This window comes from Hemiscyllium ocellatum, chromosome 18 (genome assembly GCF_020745735.1).
Source record: "Hemiscyllium ocellatum isolate sHemOce1 chromosome 18, sHemOce1.pat.X.cur, whole genome shotgun sequence".
NCBI classification, from domain to species: Eukaryota; Metazoa; Chordata; class Chondrichthyes; order Orectolobiformes; family Hemiscylliidae; genus Hemiscyllium; species Hemiscyllium ocellatum.
In genome coordinates, this window is record NC_083418.1 from 16,349,872 (window position 1) to 16,375,230 (window position 25,359).

A 25,359-nucleotide genomic window follows, 5' to 3' on the forward strand; every position below is an offset into this window, starting at 1 on the left:
AGCTGGGAAAGCGGAATGCTCACAAACTCAGTTTTACAGCTGGGAAAGGGGAATGATCAAAAACTCATTTCTCTGCTGGGAAAAAGGAATGATCACAAACTCAGTTTCACAGCTGGGAAAGGGGAATGATCACAAACTGTGTTTCACAGTTTTGAAATGGGAATGATCCCAAACTCAGTTTCACAGCTGGGAAAGGGGAATGCTTACAAACCCGGATTTATAGCTGGGATTGGGGAATACTCACAAACTCATTTTCACACCTGGGAAAGGGGAATGATCAGAAACCCAGTTTCACAGCTGGCAACGTGACTGCTCACAAACCCAGTTTTATAGCTGGGAAAAGGGAATGATCCCAAACTCAGTTTCACACCTGGGAAAGGGGAATCCTCAGAAACCCAGTTTCACAGCTGGGAAAGGGAAATGCTCACAAACCCAGTTTTATACCTGGGAAAGGGGAATGACCGCAAAATCAGTTTTAAAGCTGAGAAAGTGGAATGCTCACAAACTCAGTTTCACAGCTGGGAAAGGGGAAGGATCACAAACTGAGTTTCACAGATGGGAAAGGGGAATGATCACAAACTCGCATTCACAGCAGGGAATGGGGAATGTTCACAACCTCAGTTTTCAGCTTGGAAAGGGGAATCCTCACAATCTCAGTTTCACAGCCGGGAAAGGGGAATGGTCAGAAACACAGTTTCACCGCTGGGAAATGGGAATGACCACAAACTTTGTTTTACAGCTGGGAAAGGGGAATGACCATAAACTCAATTTCACAGTTGGGAAAGTGGAATGACGACAAACTCATTTCTCCGCTGGGTAAGGGAATGATCACAAACTCTGTTTCACAGTTTTGAAACAGGAATGATTCCAAACTCAATTTCACAGCTGGGAAATGCGAATGATCACACACTCAATTTCACCACTCAGAATGGGAATGATCACAAACTTTGTTTCACAGTTTTAAAACGGGAATGAACCCAAAACTCAATTTCACAGCTGGTAAAGGGGAATGATCCCAAACTCAGTTTTACAGCTGAGAAAGGGAAATGCTCACAAACACAGTTTTACAGCTGGGAAACGGGAATGTTCACAATCTCAGTTTCACAGTTGGGAAAGAGGAATGCTCACAAACTCAGTTCCACAGCTGGGAAAGGGGAATGATCACAAACTCTGTTTCACAGCTGGGAAAGGGGGATGCTCACAAACTTATTTTCACCGCGGGAAAAGGGATGAAAGAAGCCAATTTATAATCATCTACTATTTCTCTGCTAAGGAAGTGGCTGGACAAATGAAAAGGCACTGACCATGTGTGTATTGTTGATTGGTAGAGTTGTGAGGTGTTTATGTCACTATCAGTGGAGGTAACTGGGGACTGTGATCAGGCAATAAAAGCATCCTGGGTGCATATGAATGTGTGCTAGAAGCCTACAGAGCATATTTTACGAACCTAAGGAGGTAACCTGGTTAAATCTACATAGAATTTGAAAGAATCAAACTAACTAACTTGGGTGAAAGGTGGATTTGAAAACAGATCAGACATATGATGCCTTTAGACTGCTCTTTTGGAGGAGTTCAAAACTTCACTCCCTGAAGTAGTGAGAACTCCTGTGGAAGACCAGAAGGTTAAACTGCAAGATGAGCAGAGAAATAGCAGATGATTATAATTTAGTTCATAAATTGAAGTTTGGCTTCTTTCATCAATTTCAATCTGTGAGACATAGAAATGGGGAAGAGAAATCATTCGGTGTTAAGGGAAACTGAAATCTCATTGAAGAGATGTAAAGGTAGCTTACAACTGGTTAAAAAAAAACCATAAGGGTGGAAGAGAAGGAAAACAGCTCATGTGTTTTCACTGTAAAAAACTATAACTTATGAAGTAGCAGTTTTGGTGACTTAAAAAAAACACTGGGAAGATGTGTGTGGCAAAACAGGATAATCCAGTGGGTCTGATAAAGTGGTAAAGGAAAGCACAATTGAAGTAAAGAGTTGCAGCAGAATGTAAGCCTGGTTAGGGGTTGATTTAGAAGAAAGTGCCTGATCTCTAAAAAATATACTTGCATGAGTAAGACTTGCTCATGGGGAGTAGGTAAAGAAATAAGATTTTAAGAGATATAAGAGCAAGTCAGGCTCTGATGGCGAATGATGAGGAGATATGTAATTCAGAAGTGTTGTCAGAAGAGGTGGTAGTTTTATGGAAGTCACTGAGAAGAGTAGTGTTCCATTATATATGTTGCAGTGTGGGACTTGGGTGAAAAGTGGTGGTCGGAGTAACAGCGAAATTCTCTGTTTTGCAAGGACAATTTATCCTCAGTAATGATGTAGCTGTTTCACAGGTGGGAATGATGCCTACTATGATTGAAAAATAGTGAAAAATCAAACAATTGAGCTGCTACAAGAAGTATATCATGTGAGTTTTCCTGATGGTATTGTAAAAAGATCACAAAGGAATTCCATTTGTATGTTTCGCAATTAGGGATGCAGCAAATGGATCAACTAAATTCAATCCATTTGAATGATTGTTTTGGGCATGAAGTGCTGAAAATGTGTTGCTGGAAAAGCGCAACAGGTCAGGCAGCATCCAAGGAACAGGAAATTCGACGTTTCGAAACGTCAAATTTCCTGTTCCTTGGATGCTGCCTGACCTGCTGTGCTTTTCCAGCACACATTTTCAGCTCTGATCTCCAGCATCTGCAGACCTCACTTTCTCGTTGGGCATGAAGTGACAGGATCTCTGAAACTAATTCAGGAGAAATTGGTGAATCATGGTTCACAGACTACATTATGTGTCAAATGTTAGGGAGGGATTAAATAAAATAGGTGAGTTTGCTAGATAGCATTTAAAAGTTGCACAGCATAATGAAACAGGAAGCAGACAAGACATCAAAAATTTGTTGTTTCGCTCATGGGGAAAAGCTGTTAGTTGGTCGATAAACCTTTAAAAGCAAGGTTTAGTGGGCCTTTGCAAATCAAAAGGAACTGAGTGAGGTGAATTATTTGATAAGAATGTCAGATACAAGAGTAGTGCGTCATGTAAATATGCTCAAATGGTTTTTTGATAGGGAAGGAAAGCAAAAGATAATGCGTCACTTGTTACAATTCAGAGTGAAAAACCAAATCCAGGTGATTCAAAATTTGACATTCCTCAACTTCAATTGATCAATGAGGAAGGTCTTAGAAATTGAATAAATTAGCTACCTTCCAGAGGAAGATCTAAATTACCTAAATTTACCTAAAACAGTTATTACAATCACAAGGAGAGGCATGGAATAGCTGGGAAGTACTAAACTGATTACACATGATGTAGTTTTAGGAAATGCTGTTCCAATTCGGCAATATCCTTATAGGCTTCACCCTCTAAATTTGGCACAGACTGAAAAAGAGATGTGAAAAGACAACATTATCAAAGTGACTTGCAGTTAATGGGGCTCACCCATAGTGATGGCACCAAAACCAGATGGTACCCAACAATTGGGTGTGGACTATCAAAAAGTCAATGCAGTTAAGAAATCTGATACACACCCTATTTCATGATTGGATGATTGTATTTTAAAAATTGGAACAAGCAACTTATATTTCTCAGCTGGACTTACTCAAAGGATACTGGCAGGTATCTTTATCAGAAAGAGCAAAGGAAATTTTTGCTTTCATGACACTCAAGAGACTTTATCGATTTAAAGTCATGCCATTTAATATGAAGAATGCACTAGCCAAATTTCAACGATTAACCAATAAGATCATTTTGAAATTACCCAATTTTGTGATGCACATGAACAATCTCGAAATATTCACTCACGAAGGCAAAGAACATTTGGAGCATCAAATGGAATTGTTCGATTAACTTCAGGAGGTGGGCTTGGCGATAAATCTGGCCAAGAGTGAATTTGCAATAGCCCAAATCATGTTCCTAGGCCATATCATTGGACATCGTCAGTTGGCCCCATGTGATATGAAAACGAAGGTTATTGGAGGGTTTTTCATACTGTTGACAAAGAAGGATGAACTGCAATTCCTGGGTCTGAGTGTTTTTACCAAAATTCACATTAAACTTTAACAGTATGGTTGCTCCATTGACTGACTTGTTGAAGAAGTGTAAAAACTTGCAGTGGACTGATGAGTGCCAGAAGGTATTTGACAGCTTGAAAGCTGTGTTGACCACCAGCCTTGTGTAAGCAACACCCAATCACACAAAGCTGCTCAAAGTGGCTATTGTGAGTAATGTGGGTGTTGGTGTTGTACACTTGCAAAAAGATGACGTGAGTATGGAAAGAACTATTATTGGATATATTTCTAAAAAGTTGAATGTTCATCAAAAAAAATTCCACCATTAAGAAAGAGACCTTGAGCTTGATGTAAGCATTGCAGCATTTCAACAGTTAGTTTGCCAGTAATGTATCTGAGATCATAACCCCTTCATGTTTTTTGGAAAAAAATTAAGGATAAAAGTACCAGACTATTTAGATAGAATTTACTGTTACAGCCATTCAATTTGAAAATTACATACATGGCAGGACAAGAGAACGTAATTGTCGATGCATTGTCACCACTTTGAAGCAGTAAAGTAGAGGTGTTCAGAGATGGAAAAAACACACTGAAACGGACTGTGTTATTGAAGTTTACATGTTTAGAGTTAGCTGAAAATGTGTTGCTGGTTAAAGCACAGCAGGTTAGGCAGCATCCAAGGAATAGGAAATTCGACGTTTCGGGCATAAGCCCTTCATCAGTTCACCTGTACCTCCACACACATCATTTATTGCATCCGCTGTGGCCTCCTCTATATTGGGGAGACGGGCCGCCTACTTGCGGAACGCTTCAGAGAACATCTCTGGGACGCCCGGACCAACCAACCCAAACTTCCCGTGGCTCAACACTTTAACTCCCCCTCCCACTCCACCGAAGACATGCAGGTCCTTGGACTCCTCCACCGACAGAACATAACAACACGACGGCTGGAGGAGGAGCGCCTCATCTTCCGCCTGGGAACCCTCCAACCACAAGGAATGAACTCAGATTTCTCCAGCTTCCTCATTTCCCCTCCCCCCACCTTGTCTCAGTCGGTTCCCTCAACTCAGCACCGCCCTCCTAACCTGCAATCCTCTTCCTGACCTCTCCGCCCCCACCCCACTCCGGCCTATCACCCTCACCTTGACCTCCTTCCACCTATCACATCTCCATCGCCCCTCCCCCAAGTCCCTCCTCCCTACCTTTTATCTTAGCCTGCTTGGCACACTCTCCATTCCTGATGAAAGGCTTATGCCCGAAACGTCGAATTTCCTATTCCTTGGATGCTGCCTAACCTGCTGTGCTTTAACCAGCAACACATTTTCAGCTGTGATCTCCATCATCTGCAGACCTAATTTTTTTATCCGAAGATGTTTAGAGTTAGTACAAGGTATGCATGTGTAATGTACACTACTTATAGCATGAGACTAAAAGCTTTCAAAATGAAGCAATCTTTATATATTAATGGTTCATTTTTTAAGGGGGAGAAAGTGTGAAGATACTGTACATTTTAGACAAATGTATTCTGTGCAATTTCTCTTGCAGTGAGGGTTTCCACAGTAGTGTCAGAATGTTTGCTTCAAACAGGCATTTGGCAAATGCTTGTGAATTCTCCCTGTTTTTTTTGTAAATGAGACAAAAGACTGGATAGGGTGAAGGCTCACTCAAACCCAAGAACTATTGCTTTCAATAGGTGTGGCTAGAGTGAAGTTTTAGACAAAAGGCTTCCTCTTAAAAATCTGAAGTTTTACACTAAACAAAAATGAAAAGACCTCCTACTGCAAGGATAAGCAAGGAAATATGCGCAATAGATGATTAATGAGCTGTGTGTCCCGCTTGAGGTAATTTATTTTCAATCCAATTGCAAAATCTATAGGTGATATAACTCAATATAATATAACTTGATGAACAAATAATTATTACAAATTCGAGTCCGATGTTAACTGCTGAGGTCACTCAAAAGAGACTTTTGCTTCTTTTACACAGTTCTTTAAATCTATGGTCTCTCATTCTTTTTTCCTTTCATGCCATCTCACCAGAAATATTGAATGATGAAGATATAGACATACAGTCTTGTGTTGTCTCGACAAAAGTTTGAAATTTACTTATCAAATAAATATTACAGCTGCAGAGAAGATGAAGAGACAGAAGATCAACATTAACATTTGGGAGATCTGTTCAAAAGTCTGATAGCAGTGGGGAAGAAGCTGAGAATTTTGTGCTCTTATATTTTCAGGAAGAACGCTCAGCAATGGTGATAAAAATTCAGATGTAATCCTCAAATAGCAGAACTGAGGAAGTGAACATGTTGGTTTCACTAATAATGCAATCACTCAGAACTTGCAAACTAATCAACAAGCTGAAGAGTTTGGATACTTCAATAGAACACAATAAAATCTTTCTGACACAGAGTGAAGATGTTGTCTATCCAGCTACATGGAAGGCACCAGAAGGACAGGATGACCAATGTCCAAAGATTCAGAATACTGTAAAGGGGAAGTTGCTTGACTGGGAGATTTAGGATACCATTGGGAAAATTGCCTGTCTCAATAGAGTATCCATCCTCTATAAACAAATCATGAAATTAAAGCTCTGTGAAATATTGCAAAAGAGCAATTGATTTTTCAGCAAATGAGAACGTCATTCACAAAGGAAATCCAAGAGATTAAACCACTTCTAGTTTAAAGGAACTTTCAGACATTGCATTGTCAGGAGTAGAATTAAAACCAATAATCTTCGATTCACTTAGCTAGGAGTCTTCCAAGGGCAAAGACACACTACTATAGAAGAATACTAGAACTTCCAGACAATTTGAAGTTATCAGAGTCTTGCGAAGTTGGAAAGCAATTGTAATTACATACACAAATGGACAATAATGATGGAATAAAATCTTTTGGTGCAGATGTTCTTTAAAAGAGGCTGGATGGGTTAACAGTGAGGAACACCATCACTGGTGAGCTTTCATATGGACTTGTGGACTTAACAGTTTAAGATCTTGCAAGAGTAAGACCTAACATTCAAGTTCTCTTCTTAGAGCTGGATTTTCCCATTTATTTACAAAGTGCTTTTTCGGGTGAGATTCATGGTAGCTGGTCTACTGTAATCCTTATCTCATATAATCTTCCACTCTTCATCTCATTATGCAAGCACTCTTATTGCCACCCTTTTCATGAAGTTATGCACCCCCAGAAGAAGGACGGGACACTACCACACTCTGCAGCCACCAATGCTGTCCCTGAGACCGCAATACGAAGGAGGAAGCACACTGAAGCAGTCACTGTCATCACTCACTAGACCAAGAACGTCATCTCTGCCAAAGCCATCTCATCTCTGTCGATACTCCAGCCAATGCCATAGCCAGGAGACTGTCCAACTCTTGAGGACCAAGACCCATCTCAACTTCCGAGAACTGACTGACCATCCAAATCAACTCCTGAGGACAGAAAGATCTTTTGCTCAAGAGATCATTCACTCTGCTGCCAGAACAATAGAGGAAAAGATCAGACCTGAATTCACCAATGCTGGGACAGTGCTTAAACCGCAACCGCCATGTCCACGAGTAATGGACTGTACCAGTTGCTCAACAGCTCCCTGCAACCTCTCTCCACCACAGCAGCCACAGAAAGAAGAAAATATGAATTTGATTCAAACGTTAAATGAAGAAAACAACTTTTTAAAAATAGAATCATTTGGTCATGAATGACAGAACCATCTGGTGGGAGCCCAAACACATCCAATCCTCAGTCTCTGCAACCTTGAAAAAAGAAGAGTTGCAACTGACCAGTTCACTTAAGCAAATTTGAACAATGGTTGCTAACCTTCATGCAATCCTTAGATAATGAATTGTTTAGAGATACATGGGCCTGCGAATCTTGTTTGAATCAGGTGATGGTCATATAGTATTCTTGCTCGACTATTAATCTAGAAACTCAGGTAATGTTCGGGGGACTTAGCTTCCGATTCCGCCATGGCAGATGGTAAAGTTTGAATTCAATAAAATGTATGAGATTACGAATCTAATGGTGACCATGAAACCACTACCAATTGCTGAAAAAACCTATCTGGTTCAATAAGGTCTTTCAGAGAAGGAAACTACCATCTTTACCTGCTCTGGCCTACATTGGCTCCAGACTCACAACAATGTGATTGACTCTCAACTGCCCTTCGAAATACCTAGCAAACCAGTTATGTCAATCATTACGAGGCCTCAAAGAAATGAAATCAGACATACCACCTCACATGAAAGCATTGGAATTGACAATGGGAAAAACAGCCCTATCAACTCTTCAAAGTCCTCCTCACTAACATCTGGGGGCATGTTCCAAAATTGGGAGAGCTGTCTTAAAGATGAGTGAAGCAACATCCTGACATAGTCATTCCACCATCATCACCCCTAAACGTGTCCTGTCCCACTGGCAGGGCAGACTCAGCTGAAGAGGCAGCACAGTGGTATACAGTCAGGAGGAAGTTGCCATGAGAGTCCTCAGCATTGACTCTAAATCCCATGAAGTCTCATGACAACAGGTTTACCACATGCAAGGCAACCTCTTGCTAACTACCACATATCCTCCTCGCTTGGTTGATGAATCAGTACTCCATGTTGGACAACACTTGGAGGAAGTGCTGAAGTTAGATATAATACAAAATATACTCTGGCTGGAGAATTTCCTTGTCCAGCACGAGTGACATAAGAAGTGAGGTGGCAGTGAAGGTTTTGGCAGGCTTAAAAGGAGACAAATCCCTATGGATTGTATGCTGCTTGCATCTGTGGGAGGAAAGTACAAGGTTTCGGAGCCAAATTTTAATTCCTCTCTGGCCACAAGCAAGGTGCCAAAGAATGGAATATAGCTAATATGGCTCAATTTTTCGAGAGGATGGCAGGGGCAAAAAAAGAAGTGAGTCTCACATATATGATAAGCAAACTATTAAAGAAAATTCTGAAGGTAATAATTAACCTCCACACAAAGAGACATGTTTTGATCTGTCAGTATGGCTTTGTCATACGGGTAGGGTTATACCTAACAAATTTGATTCAATTTTCCAAGGTGACTAGGCGTGAAAGTGAAGGTGAAGGAGCCCATGTAATTGAGGGTAAATTAATTGAGGGTAAAGTTCAGTGACAAATACCTAGTCTGCATCTCCAAGCTCAAGTTCTAACAAAGGACCACTGGACTCAAAACATTAATTGATTTCTCCCCACAGAATTATTGTATTCTTTGCTCTGTTCTATTATGCTTTGCACTTCGAATGGTATGATCTGTTTGTATTGCACGCAAAACAAAACTTTTCACTGTACCTAGGTACTTGTGACAATAACAAATCAAATATGCTGCCGCACCTGCTGAGTTTCTCCAGCAATTTATGTTTATGATTCAGATTTCCAGCATCCACAGCTGTTTGTTTATTCGAGATAATTGCAAAGGTAGTTTCTGACAGAGACATACGGAGACTGGGAAAGCCAGAAGCAGGTTCAGGCAGAAGAAAAAAGGTCCTCAACAGTGGAGATGTTAACATTAACTGTATCCAAGCAATCATGACTTGGGAGATATTCTGAAATTAAAGAAATCAATGCGCAATAATTTCTAGAAGTAGAAGACTTGTCTGAAAGAAAAACCTCTTATAAATTATTAAACATACCATTTCAGGGAACCCATGTTAAGTAACAGAGGACTGAGTTAGCACTTCGTTTTCAGAGTTGAGAGTGTGTTGCTGAAAAGCACAGCAGGTCAGGCAGCACCTGAGGAACCGAAGAATCGATGTTTCGGGCTGGAGCCCTCAATCAGGACTGATTCATTCCTGATGAAGAGCTCTGGCCCAAAATGTCGATTCTCCGACTCCTCGGGTGCTGCCTGACCTGCTGTGCTTTTCCAGCAACACACTCTCGACTCTGATCTCCAGCATCTGCAGTCCTCACTTTCCTTGACTTTGTTTTCAGAGTCTTGTGAAGTTACATTCAAGGAAGAAAACAGCATCCACTGAATGAGCAACAATTTGTCGAAAGCAACCTAATCACAGCTATGACAGCTAAGTAGCAAACTTTCATGTAGTGATAATAGTAACTCTTCAGTGGAGTTTGAGTATCTTAAGGATTCTGCTTGAATAAAAGGGATGAACTATTCTATCTGATATTTTTCAGTGAGATTGAATCTGTAGTTTTTCTCCAGTGCAATACAGTTTGTTTTTGTTTCTTTTTGTGTAAAAAATGCTTAAGATTGTTAACAGTGCCCTGTTGTGAATATGTTCAGTGACTGGCTTCCAATAAATGAAACCCAAACTTATGGTCTATCAAGCCAAGTTTGACTCTGGGATCTCACTTGTCTAGCATTACCATCAACTGTGACTATAAGTGAATCTACTTCCTGTCCAGTAACAGTAAGCTTCTTCTTCAAACATTTATGATGCTAATAAGTTGCTGATTCTGGTGTGATTGTTAAAGTAAAAGTATTGGGGGAAATTTTAAAGTCTGAGTAACATGACCTCCCAACTCCTGTACTCAATACTCTGACCAATAAAAGAAAGCATACCAAACGCCTTCTTCACTATCTTTTTTACCTGCAACTCCACTTTCAGGAAGCGATGAATCTGCACTCCAAGGTCTCTTTGTTCAGCAACACTCCCTATGACCTTACCATTAAGTGTAGGAGTCCTACTAAGATTTGCTTTTCCAAAATGCAGCACCTTGCATTTATCTGAATTAAACTCCATCTGCCACGTCTCATCCCATTCGCCCATCTGGTCAAGATCTTGTTGTAATCTGAGGAAATCTTCTTCGCTGTCCACTATACCTCCAATTTTGGTGTCATCTGCAAACTTACTAACTGTACCTCTTATGCTCACATCCAAATCATTTATGTAAATGACAAAAAGTAGAGGGCCCAGCACCGATCCCTGTGGCACTCCACTGGTCACAGGCCTCCAGTCTGAAAAACAACCCTCCTCACCACCCTCTGTCTTCTACCTTTGAGCCAGTTCTGTATCCAAATGGCTAGTTCTTCCTGTATTGCATGAGATCTAACGTTGCTAATCAGTCTCCCATGGGGAATCTTGTCGAAAGCCTTACTGAAGTCCATATAGATCACATCTAGCACTCTGCCCTATCAGTCCTCTTTGTTAATTCTTCAAAAAGCTCAATCAAGTTTGTGAGACATGATTTTCCACGCACAAAGCCATGTTGACTATCCCGAATCAGTCCTTGCCTTTCCAAATACATGTACATCCTGTCCCTCAGGATTCCCTCCAACAACCTGCCCACCACGGAGGTCAGGCTCATTGGTCTATAGTTCCTTGGCTTGTCCTTGCCACCCTTCTTAAACAGTGGCACCACATTTGCCAACCTCCAGTCTTCCGGCACCTCACCTGCAACTAGCGATAATACAAATATCTCAGCAAGAGGTCCAGCAATCACTTCTCTAGCTTCCTACAGAGTTCTCAGGTACACCTGATCAGGTCCTGGGGATTTATCCACCTTTACCCATTTCATCCAGCACTTTCTCCTCTGTAATATGGACATTTTGCAAGATATCACTATCTATTTCCCTACTGTCTATATCTTCCATATCCTTTTCCACAGTAAATACTGATGCAAAATACTCATTTAGTATCTCCCCCATTTTCGGCGGCTCCATACAAAGGCCGCCTTGTTGATCTTTGAGGGGCCCTATTCTCTCCCTAGTTACCCTTTTGTCCTTAATATATTTGTAAAAATCCTTTGGATTCTCCTTAATTCTATTTACCAAAGTTATCTCATGTCCTCTTTTTGCTCTCTTGATTTCCCTCTGAAGTATACTCCTACTTCCTTTATACTCTTCTAAGGATTCATTCGATCTATTCTGTCTATACCTTACATATGCTTCCTTTTTCTTCTTCACCAAACACTCAATTTCTTTAGTCATCCAGCATTCCCTGTAACTACCAGCCTTTCCTTTCACCCCAACAGGAATATACTTTCTCTGGATTCTCATTATCTCATTTCTGAAGGCTTCCCATTTTCCAGCTGACCCTTTACCTCCGAACATCTGCCCCAATCAGCTTTCGAAACTTCTGGCCTAATACCGTCAAAATTGGCTTTTCTCCAATTTACAGCTTCAATTTTTAAATCTGGTCCATCCTTTTCCATCATCTAATAGAATTATGGTCGCTGGCCCCAAAGTCATCCCCCACCGACACCTCAGTCATCCACCTTGCCTTATTTCCCAAGAGTAGGTCAAGTTTTGCACCTTCTCTAGTAGGTATATCCACATACTGAAACAAAAAATTGTCTGGTATGTACTTAACAAATTCTTCTCCATTTAAACTTCTAACACTATGGCAGTCCCAGTCTATGTTTGAAAAGTTAAAATCCCCCACCATAACTACCCTATTATTCTTACAAATAGCTTAGATCTCCTTACAAATTTGCTTCTCAATTTCCCTCTGACTTCTGGGGGGTCTATAATACAATCCCAATAAGGTGATCATCCCTTTTTTATTTTTCAGTTCCATCCAAATAACCTCCCTGGATGTATTTCCGGGAATATCCTCCCTTATCAAAAATGCCACTTCCTCTTCTCTCTTACCTCCTTTTCTATCCTTCTGTCGCATTTGTATCCTGGAACATTAAGCTGCTAGTCCTGTCCATCCCAAAACCATGTTTATGTAATTGCTATGATATCCCAGTTCCATGTTCGTAACCATACCGAGTTCATCTGCCTTCCCTGTTAGGCCTCTTGCATTGAGATAAATGCAGTGTAATTTATTTGTCCTACCTTGTCCCTGCCTGCCCTGACTGTTTGACTCACTTCTATTCTCAATGGTACAGTCTCAGATTGATCTCTTTCCTCACTATCTCCCTTGGCATCCCCCTCCCCCCGCCACCCCACCTTACTACTTTAAATCCTCCCGAGCAGGTCTAACAAATCTCCTAGCAAATATATTAACCCCTTTCCAATTTAGGTGCAATCTGTCCTTCTTGTACAGGTCAATTCCAATGATTTAAAAATGTGAATCCTCCCAAACACCAGCTCCTCAGCCACACATTCATCTGCTCAATCCTCTTATTCTCGCCCTCACTAGCTTATAGTACTGGGAGTAATCCAGATATTACTACTCTCGAGGACCTACTAATTGATTGTTAAACACTGTGTTAGCAATCCAACTCACTTCATTAATATTTAGCCTCCCATCTTACCAGATTTTCCAACAAGCATGATGTCAGGAAACTAGACAAGGACACTATAGTGAGCACGTGGTGTATTCAGCCAGCTGCTTGCTCTGCACAACAGCCATTCTAGAAACCTGGCAGCAATATCTCAGGCTACTCTCTACGGGCACCATCCGCATATACCCACGTCCAGACATTGGCAATTGACTTACGACAACCTGCAAGAAAGCAAATCGTATATCTCGGATACAATTACAGGATGCTTCTGAATTTCACTGACAGTTGCACCAGCAACTCACTATTATACAACAGCAAGGACACTGTACATTTATGAACATACATCTAGTTCTTGGAATGGACAAGACTACATTTCCAGGCTCTCCAGTTCTTCACATAATATTCACTCACAGAGCCTATCTGGATGTTCACAGTGTCGCTGGCTTGCACTGAGTTGCCTAGCATTTTTATGCTGCGCACCCTCAACCAAAGCTACCATGCTCATTGTTGTCTTGTTGTGCCAATTAATGCAGTCAAAGCCAGGAAGCTTGTCAGAGTTGTCAGCAGACCCATCAAGTCAAACAGAATAGCCTTTATTCAGGGGTTCCTCGCACAATAAATCAAGGACAGACACTGCTCTGAGTGGGCAGTCGGAACTCTTGTCTCAAAGGTTGAGGAGCCAAATGGCACACCACACATCTTGACTCTTTTTGTCCCACTGCAGCAGTTTTCTTCCTGGAATGGGATAAATGCAGGTGTTGGGGCAATGAAAATGGTTTGCACAGCGATGAAAGTTGGTGCAGGTCAGAGGTTTCAAAGCAAGTCATTAGGCAGCATAAAGGGCATGCAAGATTAGTAGCGTCAGGGATTGGAGTGGATGATAACATGTGGGAAAGATACTGTGGAAAAGATGTTGCAGGCAGTTTTGAATGGTAGAGCATGACTCTTGATGGGAGGTAGATGCAGTAACACAGTGTGTGTGATATGTCAGAGAAAGGGTACACTTTCTTCCGACACTGCTGCACATTCTTCTGGATGGTATCTTTACAGTGAACAACTATTTCTTTCGTGGAGCATGTTACTTTGTACCATTTGATTGAAAAGTGTATTTGCCCTATTGAAAAGAATATAGGCAAGACTTTAAAGATCTTTACTAGCCTCATTGCTATGATTTTAATCTGGCATACAAACTTGGTCTCTATTTCTGTGCAGACAACTTCTGAAAACTTCATGATCTAATTAGTATATCGACAGCATGGGTTCCAGGCAATCTTTATTTTTAAAATTAAAAATTGGACAACACCAGGTTATAGTCCAACAGGTTTATTTGGAAGCACTAGCTTTCAGAACAGTGCTCCTTCAACAGTGGTTGTGGAGTATAAGATTGTAAGACACAGAATTTATAGCAAATGTTTACAGTGTGATGTAACTGAAATCATATATTGAAAAAGGCCTGAATTGTTTGTTCAGTCTCTCATCTTTTAGAATGAATATGTTGGTTTCAGGTCTTTCATATGTAAATCACAGAACATTTAAAAGTTACATTCTCAAGTGAACTTTAATAATTGGTGTCATGTCAGCCCAGGTAGTGCATTGAAGGTGTGAGTTGCCCTGTGTGAGACTGTCTGTACCACAATTGTCAGACTGATTCTAATCTAAAAAATGGATTTACAGAATCTTACATGGATTCAAGCAGTTTTTGAGCAAAGTAAAATGTAATTCTGCAAGTCCAAATTCACCCCACAAATGTAAATGTGTGTGTGGGTGTGTGTGTATTGGGGGGGGAGGCGAAGGTTATGCTTGTCTGTGAGAGAGTGTGTGTATGTGTGTGAGTGTGAGTGTAAAGGGGTATACGTCTGTGAGAGGGTGCATGTCAGCGTGGGAGTGTATGTGTGAGTGTATGGGAGATCAGTGTATGGGTCTGTAGGAGTATATGAATGTGTGTATGTGTGTCGGTTTGTTTGTCTATGTACGTCTGTTTGTCTGCATGCATCTGTCTGCGTGTGTGTACAGCGCAATGGAGTCACCAGTAGTGTGACGTGAACCCAAGGTCCCAGCTGAGGCCATGCCCATGGGTACCAAACTTGGTTATCAGCCTCTGCTCGGCCACTTTTCGTTGTTGCCTATCCCAAAGTACGCCTTGGAGGACGGTCACCCGAAGATCTGAAGTTGAATGTCCTGGATCGCTAATGTGTTCTCCGAATGGGAGGGAACGCTCCTATCTGTTGATTGTTGTGTGGCATCCATTCATCTGTTGTTGTAGTCTCTGCTTGGTCTTGCCAATGTACCATGCCTCAGGGCATCCTTGTCTGCAGCATATGAGATATACAACGTTGGCTGAGTCGCATGAGTACCTGCCACGTAAATGGGAGGTGTCCCTACATGTAATGGTGGTATCTGTGTCAACACTCTGACACATCTTGCAGCGTCCACTGTGACAAGGTTGCATGGCGTTGTCCTAAAAGCCGGGCAGTTTGTTACAATTTTTATTTTTAATGTTATTTTTAAAGACAAAGTCCTTGCACAGGCTACTTTTCAGCAATGCAGAGCCATTTACTAAATAATTGCATTTTTTTTTATTCAAGGAAAAGCTACAGCACAAAGACTGGTTAGCTCACTTGGTTGGAATCTGGTTTGCAACCTCCAGATCTGTAAAGGAATATTTTACCACTGCTAGTTGCTGAGCTGTTTAAAATATTCACTGATCACCCAAAGGTTTAAGGGTTTGTGTGATGCACTGGTAATATTCCTTCCCGAGCTAGGAGACCTGAGTTCAAGCCACCTCTTCCAGGTGTGTGTAATGACACCTCTAGACAGTTTGATTAGATAATATCTAGATTTTTTAAAAATCTGATGTTCAATCTCTTATTAGTGAAGATTTTAGTTCAAACGCAATAAAGAACACAAGGGAGCCTGGAGCGCTAGATTAGAAAAGAGGAAATGTAGCTACAATTGATTAATATTTAGCAACTCCTGAAGAAAGTGGAGCAATTCAGATAGCTTTCACAGTGATTGCCTCCAATGTGAATTGTTGGTCATTATTATCCAGGTTCACATGGTCATATGTAACGTACAAGAGGCTAACTTGTACTTACGGAGTTATCCTATAAACAATGGTGTTTGGAGAGAACCAAAACAGAGGTGGCTAGTAGGTCTCGCAACGTCTGTGAGAGAAATCAAATTTGATGTTTCAGGTCATGTCACCCTTCCTCAGAACTGATGGTAGCTAAGGAAATCTCAGTTTATATACAGCAGATAGAGTATGGGGGTCAGTGGGGGGAACAGTAAACGATAGGTAGGGGTAGAGCCCAAAGACGAAGAATAACACTTGGACAGATAAAGGAGTCAATAACGATTCCTTTTACTATCAACTCTTCTGTCTGTCCAATACTTTTGTTTTTCCTTTTTCGGCTCTATCCCTGCCTACTCCTCACCTCCTCCCCCACCCTAACTTCTGCATATAAAACGATATTTTCCTAGCTACCATTAGTTCAGAGAAAAGGTCACTAGACCTGAAACATCAACTCTGATTTCTCTTAACAGCTACTGCCAGATCTGCTGAGCTTTTCCAGAAACCTCTGTTTTTGTTTCTGATTTACAACATCCATAGTTCTTTCGGAGAGAAGTTGGCAAGAGAAAACTAAAAAGGGTGAGGGTAGGAAAAATAGAGGTTCCTCTTTATGTTTTGGTAGCACAGCATAACAACTAACTCTGAATGCATTAGCATCAGCAATAACTAGAAAAAAAGCAATGGGCAGGCCACAGCATTAACTGGACATGTCAGAAGATGAAAGGTACTACAAAGCCAGATCTATGTGCCCAACAAAATGTGTGGTCAAATTTCTTTCAAATGAAATATGCAAAAGAAAAGATACAGTACTCAAAAATTTCATGTAATGTTGCAGAATAATTATTTTTCAAAAGGTAGCAAAATTTAAAACATTTATAGTTTATGCCACACATTCACATTGTGATTTGTAATCAACTATGCTCAATCTTATGAAAACAGACTGAGTATGTTTAAGTTTATTACACAAATAAGCTTTCTGGTCTCCTGCACACTTAGAGTTGGTCATTTAGCCCAAACCCTTCCATCATTCACACCTGATATGTTTACTTCCATTTACAAAAAAGAACAAATTCTGATTTTGGTAGAATATTCCATGTCAAGAAATCTTTTACATGGTAAGAAAATCCCTCCATTCACTATTTATGTGTTGATTTTAGATGTTTACTCTTATTTTTGTCTCACTGACCAGTGAATGTGATCTTTCAGTCATTGCCGTACTAAAACCCTTCCTTTTTAATAATTCAAGTCTCCTCTTAATCTTTTCTATAGTTCCCTGAAACTGTCATCGACATCAACTCCATGGAAAACTTCCACACTACAATACACACGATAATAATTTCAAAGAAGTATCAGAGGCCTGGAAGATAACTTGTAAATTCTCTATATTTCTCTATAAGAAAGGGTCAGCATATATGCAGAGATTTGTCTACCAGTTAGTTTAATAGTGAGAGTAGGAAACATAACATAATCACTATTAGGAAAGAGAAAATAAGAACATGTAGAAGTGAGAAATGGGATAATGAACAGTCACAGATTTCAAAAAGGGAAAATCACTCTAAATATTTTGCGTAAACAGTTGGAATTGTAGTCAATGAAATGCAGTAGATGTAGTTTATCTGGATTTTCACAAAGCCTTTGAAACAGTGCTCCCTTAATGAATAAGATCTAAGAATGGGGAGTCAGGAATCAAGTGGCAGTATGGTTTGCTTCAGCAGAAAGCTGAAGGCGATTATAAAGGCTTAGATAGGTGAAGTCACTCCACAGTATCCAAACACCAAGTCTTCCTTTATTTACACATGGAGAGTCAATGACATTGATCCAGCTCCCTCAAAGCCAGCTGTCAAACATATTGTCAAGATACTCCCATTCTTACCTGTCAGCTAGGGTTCCCTAATTGGACCAGATTAACGCCCCCAATCAGGGAACCTGTATTATATGAGGTCCACTTGGCTGATCTCATTAGAATCACTACATCCCTCCCCCTCTGAATCCAAGGATATAGGCCATTTTTTTTTTGTAGCTCCTCCTGGGGTGTTTTAGCACTGGGTCAGGTTCCTACAGCTATGCCTCTGATATGGGCAGCGTGAAATGCACAGTAGCTCACCACTTGACCCTGGAGCATCTCAAAAGAAATTCATTCTCTTCTTCAGGCAACAAAGGTATTGAGATAGAGACACCCACCTTGTCCATTTCAGATTCCAAGCTATCTTCAATGCTTGACCCAGAGGTGGAACACACAGGTTCTGGAACAGTCAGGAAGGCTGTTGAGAAGCCGGTCATGTTTTGTGCTCACCTTGTTTGCAAGTTTTCAGCTTGCATATAGCCCCATGCTTGTTCTGGGATGCCCCACCTACACAAACTTTATAAGTCACTGGACCCGACCTCCTGTCGACCATGCCTCTCATGTGTGCAGGGCTTTCCATCGCTCCTCCTTCAGATTTCATCCCCTAAAGTAAAATGTCTCTCTCACTTAGTGACATCTTATGTGCAGCATTGGCAATCCTGATGCTGTTTCCCACCACCCAAGTCCAGGAAGATCAGATTTAACCTTGTGCAGAGAATTCTCTCCTTTAGCAACTCTGTTGGAGCTGTCCCTGTAGTTGCGTCAGGGGTGGCCTGCTATCAAATAGGAACCAAGATAGTTTGGTATTCAGTGGAGTTGTAAGCTGTTTCTTTAAGCCTGTCTTCAAAGTTTGGAATGTTTTCTGTCAGATCATTGGACAATGGATGGTATGGAGCTATCCTTATATGTCCAATACTATTCAACTTCAGGCAATACTTAAATTCCTTGCTGATCAACAATGGCCCATTATCAACAATTCTGGGAGTCCGTGTGTTGCAAAAGATGCACACAGTTTTTCTATTGTCGTCCCCGTGTTGGACGAATGAACTCTACTCATATCCAACAACTTTGTGAGAGTGCCCACAATGATTAAGAACATTGAGCCCATGAAAGGGCCTGACTAGTCGATATGTAACTGAGTCTAGGGTTTACCAGCCATTCTCATGAATGTGCGGGAGCAGCTGGCAGTAATTTTTGTCCTTGTTGGCACTCTGGGAACTGCCCCACCAATGCAGATATGTCGGCATCCAATCCTGGCCATCACATTCAACTGCTTATCAACATCTTTATTTTGGAAACCCTGAATGACTCTGGTGGAGTTCAGCCAGTATCTGGCAGTGACCTTTACTCAGGACAATCACACTTACTTCCCATAACAATAATGACATCCTCTACTCTGATCTGGTCTCTGTGGGTTCAAAACGGTTTCAATGTTGGTTGTGGTGGCCCTTTTGTTTTCCCTATCATCACCAGTTGTTTCAGTCTTGCCAGGACTGGATCTTTCTGTGTCCAATATCTGTGACTGGAAGTATGTCCAGAAAATTTAAAACCATCATATACTCTTCCAGTGGCGGTGCCACTGGTGGTGCATCTGTCAGCGATTAACATCTCAATGCGTTTGCATTTGCTACTTGGCATCCCAGATGGTGTTCCAACTTGTAATTACACGCACCTAGTATTTAAGCCCACCACTGAGTTTGGCCTGAAGCTATGGGCAACATTGCCTTGTATCTTAAAGTATACATTGCAGGGTTTGTGGTCCATGGCTATTACAAATTTACATCTGTAAAGGTTTACTGGAACTTCTTGACTGCAAATATGAAGGCCAAACCTTCTTGCTTTACCTGGGCACATTTATGCCTTGCAATAGCCAAAACCCTGGAATGTATAAGCAATTGGATATTCCTCTCTATTAGGACACCAATCAGCTAATACTACCCTGATGCCGTATGGGGGCGGGGTGGGGGCATCGCACGTCAACACCAGATCTCACTTGAGATCATGGTGTGCCTTACACATTAAAGGATCTTCACTTCCCAGAAACTAGGTAACATCTTTAGTGGGCCTCAGCAATGCTGAAATTTCCTGCTTTCTACTTATATGCTTGGGTTTCTTTGGGTTGTTGATGTCATTTCCTGTGGTGATGTTATTTCCTGTGGTGAAGTCACTTCCTGGACCTATTCTCAGGAGGTGGTAAATGGGGTCAAACTCAATGTGTTTGTTGATAGAGTTCCGGTTGGAATGCCATGATTCTAGGAATTCTCATGCGGGTCTTTGTTTGGCTTGTCCTAGGATGGATGTGTTGTCCCAGTCGAAGTGGTGTCCTTTCTCATCTGTATATAAGGATACTAGTGAGAGAGGGTCATGTCTTTTTGTGGCTAGCTGGTGTTCATGTATCCTGGTGGCTAGTTTTCTGCCTGTTTGTCCAGTGTAATGTTTGTTACAGTCCTTGCATGGTATTTTCTTAAATAACATTAATTTTGGTCATGGTCTGTATAGGGTCTTTCATGTTCATTAGCTGCTGTTTTAGTGTGTTGGTGGGTTTGTGGGCTACCATGATGCCAAGGGGTCTGAGTCGTCTGGCAGTCATATCCGAGATGTCTTTGATGTAGGGGAGAGTGGCTAGGGTTTCTGGACATGTTTTGTCTGCTTGTTTGGGTTTGTTGCTGAGAAATCGACGAACTGTGTTCATTGGGTACCCATTCTTTTTGAATACACGGTATAGGTGAATTTCCTCTGCTCTGTGTAGTTCCTCTGTGCTGCAATGTGTGTTGGCTCATTGAAATAATGTTCTGATGTGGCTTCATTTGTGGGTGTTGGGATGATTGCTTCTGTAGTTCAATATTTGGTCTGTGTGTGTTGTTTTTCTGTAGGCACTGATTTGAAGTTTCCCATTGGCTGTTCGCTCTACTGTGACATCTAGGAACGACGGTTTGTTGTTGTTTTCCTCCTCTTTAGTGAAATTTATGCCAGTGAGGGTATTATTGATGGTCTTGAAGGTTTCTTCTAACTTGTTTCGTTTAGTGATGACAAAGGTGTCATCCACGTGGTGGACTCAGAGTTTGGGTTGGATGGTTGGCAGAGCTGTTTGCTCAAGTCTCTGCATTACTGCCTCTGCTAAGAACTCTGATATCGGAGATCCCATGGGTGTTCCATTGGTTTGTCTGTAGGTTTTGTTGTTAAAGCTGAAGTGGGTGGTAAGGCATAGGTTCACTAGCTTGATGATATTCTCCTCGTTGATGAAGTTGGTGGTGTTTAGTGTATGTCTTTGGGTCCCTTCTAATGGTGTAGGCAGTGTTTCCATGGCCAAGTTAATGTTGATTGAAGTAAAGAGGGCTGTTACATCAAAGGAGACCATTATTTCATCCTCTTCTATCTTAGTGTCTTTGATGGTCTTCAGGAATTCTTGGGTGAGGTGGATGGAGTGGTGTGAGCCTTCTACTAAGTGTTTTAGTGTTTTATGTAGCTCTTTGGCCAATCTGTAAGTTGGTGTTTCCAGGTTGTGAGATTCTGAGGGGGGGCTCCTGGTTTGTGAATTTTGGGTAATCCATAGAAGCGTGGTGTGTTGGATCCGTCTGGTTTCATTTTTTGGAAGTCAGTCTTATTTACTTGTCCAGATTTCTGAAGTTTTTTGAGTAGGGCTGTGATTTGGTTCTCTAGTCGTGGGGTCGGGTCTATCGCCACTTGTTGGTTAGTGTTGATATCTGTAAGTAGTGATTTTGCTTTTACAAAGTAGTCTCTTCGATTTAGAATGACTATCAAGCGTCCTTTGTCTGCACGTAGGATAACAATGCTTTTATTTTTTTTAGTCCTTCCAGTGCTTTCCTTTCTTGTGTATTGAGTGTGTTTCCTTCCGTTTTTCTACTTAAATGTTGGTGCGACTACTTGTCTGATGGATTGTTTCGTTTCTTCTGTGAATTGGTTATCGTTTAGTGTCGTTTCTAATGCTGCTAAGAAATCTTTCTTGTCCGCATCCTGGCAGTTGTAATTTAATCCTCTTACTAAGATGGCTTTTTCAGTGTCTGTTAAGGGTCGGTCAGATAAGTTTTTTATCCATGCTTCTGTGTTGTCATCATTGTTACTTTGTGTAAGTTTGTCTAATTTTGTCTGCAGATCTAGTTTTTTTTTCATTTCCTGTGTTTGTCGCTGTATAATATCCATGGCTTGTTGTACTGCGTCTGTCCATTCATGGTCAGTTGCATGACTGAGCAAAGATTTTTGATATACAATTTCCCAGTAGTATTTACGGAGTCTGTTGTGGACATTATTAATCATTTCTCTAAGCATTCTGTGGCCATTTTGCTCTGCTATTCTTATGGTTAGTGGGGTGTGAAAAGGAGGTTTGTACTGAAGACATTTAGGCAGTGATTGAAGACAACAAACTGCCATTCCTAGATGTCACAGCAGAGCGAACAGCCAATGGGGAACTTCAAACCAGCGTCTACAGCAAAACAACACATACAGACCAAATATTGAACTACAGAAGCAATCATCCCAACATCCACAAATTAAGCTGCATCAGAACATTAGTTCAATGAGCCAACACACACTGCAGCAGAGGAGCTACACAGAGCAGAAGAAATTCACCTACACCATGCATTCAAAAAGAATGGGTACCCAATGAACACAGTCGATTTCTCAGCAACAAACCCAAACAAGCAGGCAAAACATGTCCAGAAACCTTAGCCACTCTCCCTTATATCAAAGACATCTCGAAAATGACTGCTAGATGACTCAGACCCCTTGGCATCATGGTAGCCCACCAACCCACTAAAACAGCAGCTAATGAACTTGAAAGACCCTATACAGACTATAAGCAAAACTAACGTTATTTACAAAATACCGTGCAAGGACTGTAACAAACACTATATTGGTCAAACAGGCAGAAAACGAGGATATGTGAACACCAACTAGCCACAAAAAGACATGACCCTCTCTCACTAGTATCCTCACATATGGATGAGGAAGGACACCACTTCGACTGGGACAACACATCCATCCTAGGACAAGCCAAACAAAGACATGCATGAAAATTCCTAGAAGCATGGCATTCCAACCGGAACGCTTTCAACAAACACATCAAGTTAGACTCCATCTACCACCCCCTGAGAAAAGGAACAGGAAGTGACTTCACCACAGGAAATAACATCACCACAGGAAATGACATCACCAACCCAAAGAAACCCAAGCATATAAATAGAAAGCAGAAACTTTCAGCATTGCTTCGCCTGAGGCCTACTAAAGATGTTACCTAGTAGGGTAATGAAACATCTGGAAATGAACCTTCCAGCTCAGCAAGCAAACCTACATCCAAAACCTCAACCTAAGTTACAAATCTTCTCAAGACTCGCCAAGGTTACTGTTGCGAAAACATTTCTTCAAAAACATGCTTTTTTTCTCACTGCCTCTGAAATAACTCCACAGGGGCTGGCAACCCATCACGAAACCACCCCTTATTTACATGCGGACAGTCCTTGACACTGATCCAGTTCTCTCAGAGCCAGCTCTCAATGCAAACAGAATACCTAACACTCCTACTCTTATCTGTCAGCAAAGGATCCTTGATTGGACCAGATTAAAAGCCCCAATTAGGGAACTCGTCTTCTATGAGGTTTTTCTGGCTCGCCTCATTTCAATCACTACGGTGGGAATAAGGGTTTGAAGTTATAATCAGATCAGCCATTATCTTATTAAAGGGTGGAGCAGAATGGCCTACTTTTATTCCTAGTTTGCAAGTGAAACAATTATTCAGAGTAGCATAAAGTGGGAAATAACAGCAGACAGGATCTGTGCTGAGACTATTGCTGATCATGAATTCCATTAGCCTAGGCTTCTAAATCAGAAGCACATTTTCTGTAGTTGCAGGTGACACCAATTCTAGGGGTGTGTGGGAGAATGGTCACTATTGTAAATGACAGCAACAACTTACAGGAAGATAATACTAAACTTGAAGACTCTGCAAATAATTGGCAAATTAAATTTGATGTACACTTTGGTAGGAAAGTACAAATCTAGATGGGGCTAGAGGAGCAAAGGAATCACAAATACAGGAGGCCTTAAGTTGTACCACAGGTTATCAAAAAATGAAAACCAATTATTAAGTTACTTTATTTCAGGATGGAATTGAGAACTGGAGGAGAGTTTATACTAAATCTGTCATTGTTACACTGCACTTGGAGTAGTGAGTGCAGTTTGATTTGCCATACCATAAAAGGATATAGAACTACAGAGATAATACAGAAAAGATTTACAGGGATGACATTAGAATGTGTGGGTATACATCTCAGGAAGGATTGACAGGAAAAGGAAACCTTTGTAATGACCTACCAGAGCGTAATTAGAGGTCAAGAAATACAGTGGGACATTCAGAAAGAAGTTAGTTACCACATTAGAAGAGTGGTGAGACTGTGGGACTTGCTACCACAAAATGATTGTAGCAAACAATATGGATGCATTCAAGGGAAAGCTGGACAAACATGTGAGGGAGATGGGAACAGGTAGTTAAGATAGCAAATTTAGATGAGGACAGTTAGGGAGATGCATGAGCAGACTATAAATGTATACATAAACTGGTTAAACCAAACTGCCTTTTTAAAAAAATTTCCTATGTAATTCTCTGCAACCTGTAAATAACCTTGTCACCATTAGTTGAGAACCACCAAATACCACAATATAATACAATCTATTGATTCATTATATAAAACAGCATCCACATCACCTAACTATCCAAAATATTTACATGCTACTACAATCTTAATCTAAAACTTACACAATTCTTTGTTGACTTGCAATATAATATTGAAAATATCTGGGTCACTGACGTTCCATTGGCCTTGTAAATCATCTGAAATGAACAAAAATTAAAGATGCAGTTTTTAGAAGTTCATATCAAATTTTATAATGTTTACACATAACAGGTCATTCCCTTTGAGACATTTTTCTGCCAGTAGCATTTCTGAACTGATCATTAATCACTGACATTACCTACTAAAGTTTTGTCATGGTGTATGAGGAAAAATCCAGATTCAATCTCATCATTTTTTCAAACATACTTAACTCCAATATCTATCCACTTGTAGCCAAGTGAAAACAAAAACTAAAACAATGTTAATCCAAGGCCCAAAAGCCAAATTTAGTATTCCACCCCAATTGCAGTCCTGATTAAATTTAAAACTCTAATATACTCTAACTCTTCATCTAAGCCTCTCTGTAGCTGTGATCCTGTCAGTGCATTTCCCTAAAGACAGTATTCTGCACATTCCTTTGTGATAGACATATTGACAATTCTTAAATTATGTTTAAGTGGTCTTT

The 25,359-nt window shown here is 40.8% G+C and overlaps 1 protein-coding gene across 1 annotated transcript in view; it reads right to left on the reverse strand.

Moving 5' to 3' along the window:
• Positions 1 to 25,359, reverse strand: part of LOC132824536 (astacin-like metalloendopeptidase) — a 300,317-nt gene that overhangs the window by 225,041 nt on the left and 49,917 nt on the right. Inside the window, exon 4 of the mRNA XM_060839170.1 lies at positions 24,818 to 24,892. Coding sequence (XP_060695153.1) covers positions 24,818 to 24,892 — 75 coding nt within the window. The remainder of the gene's footprint in view (positions 1 to 24,817; positions 24,893 to 25,359) is intronic.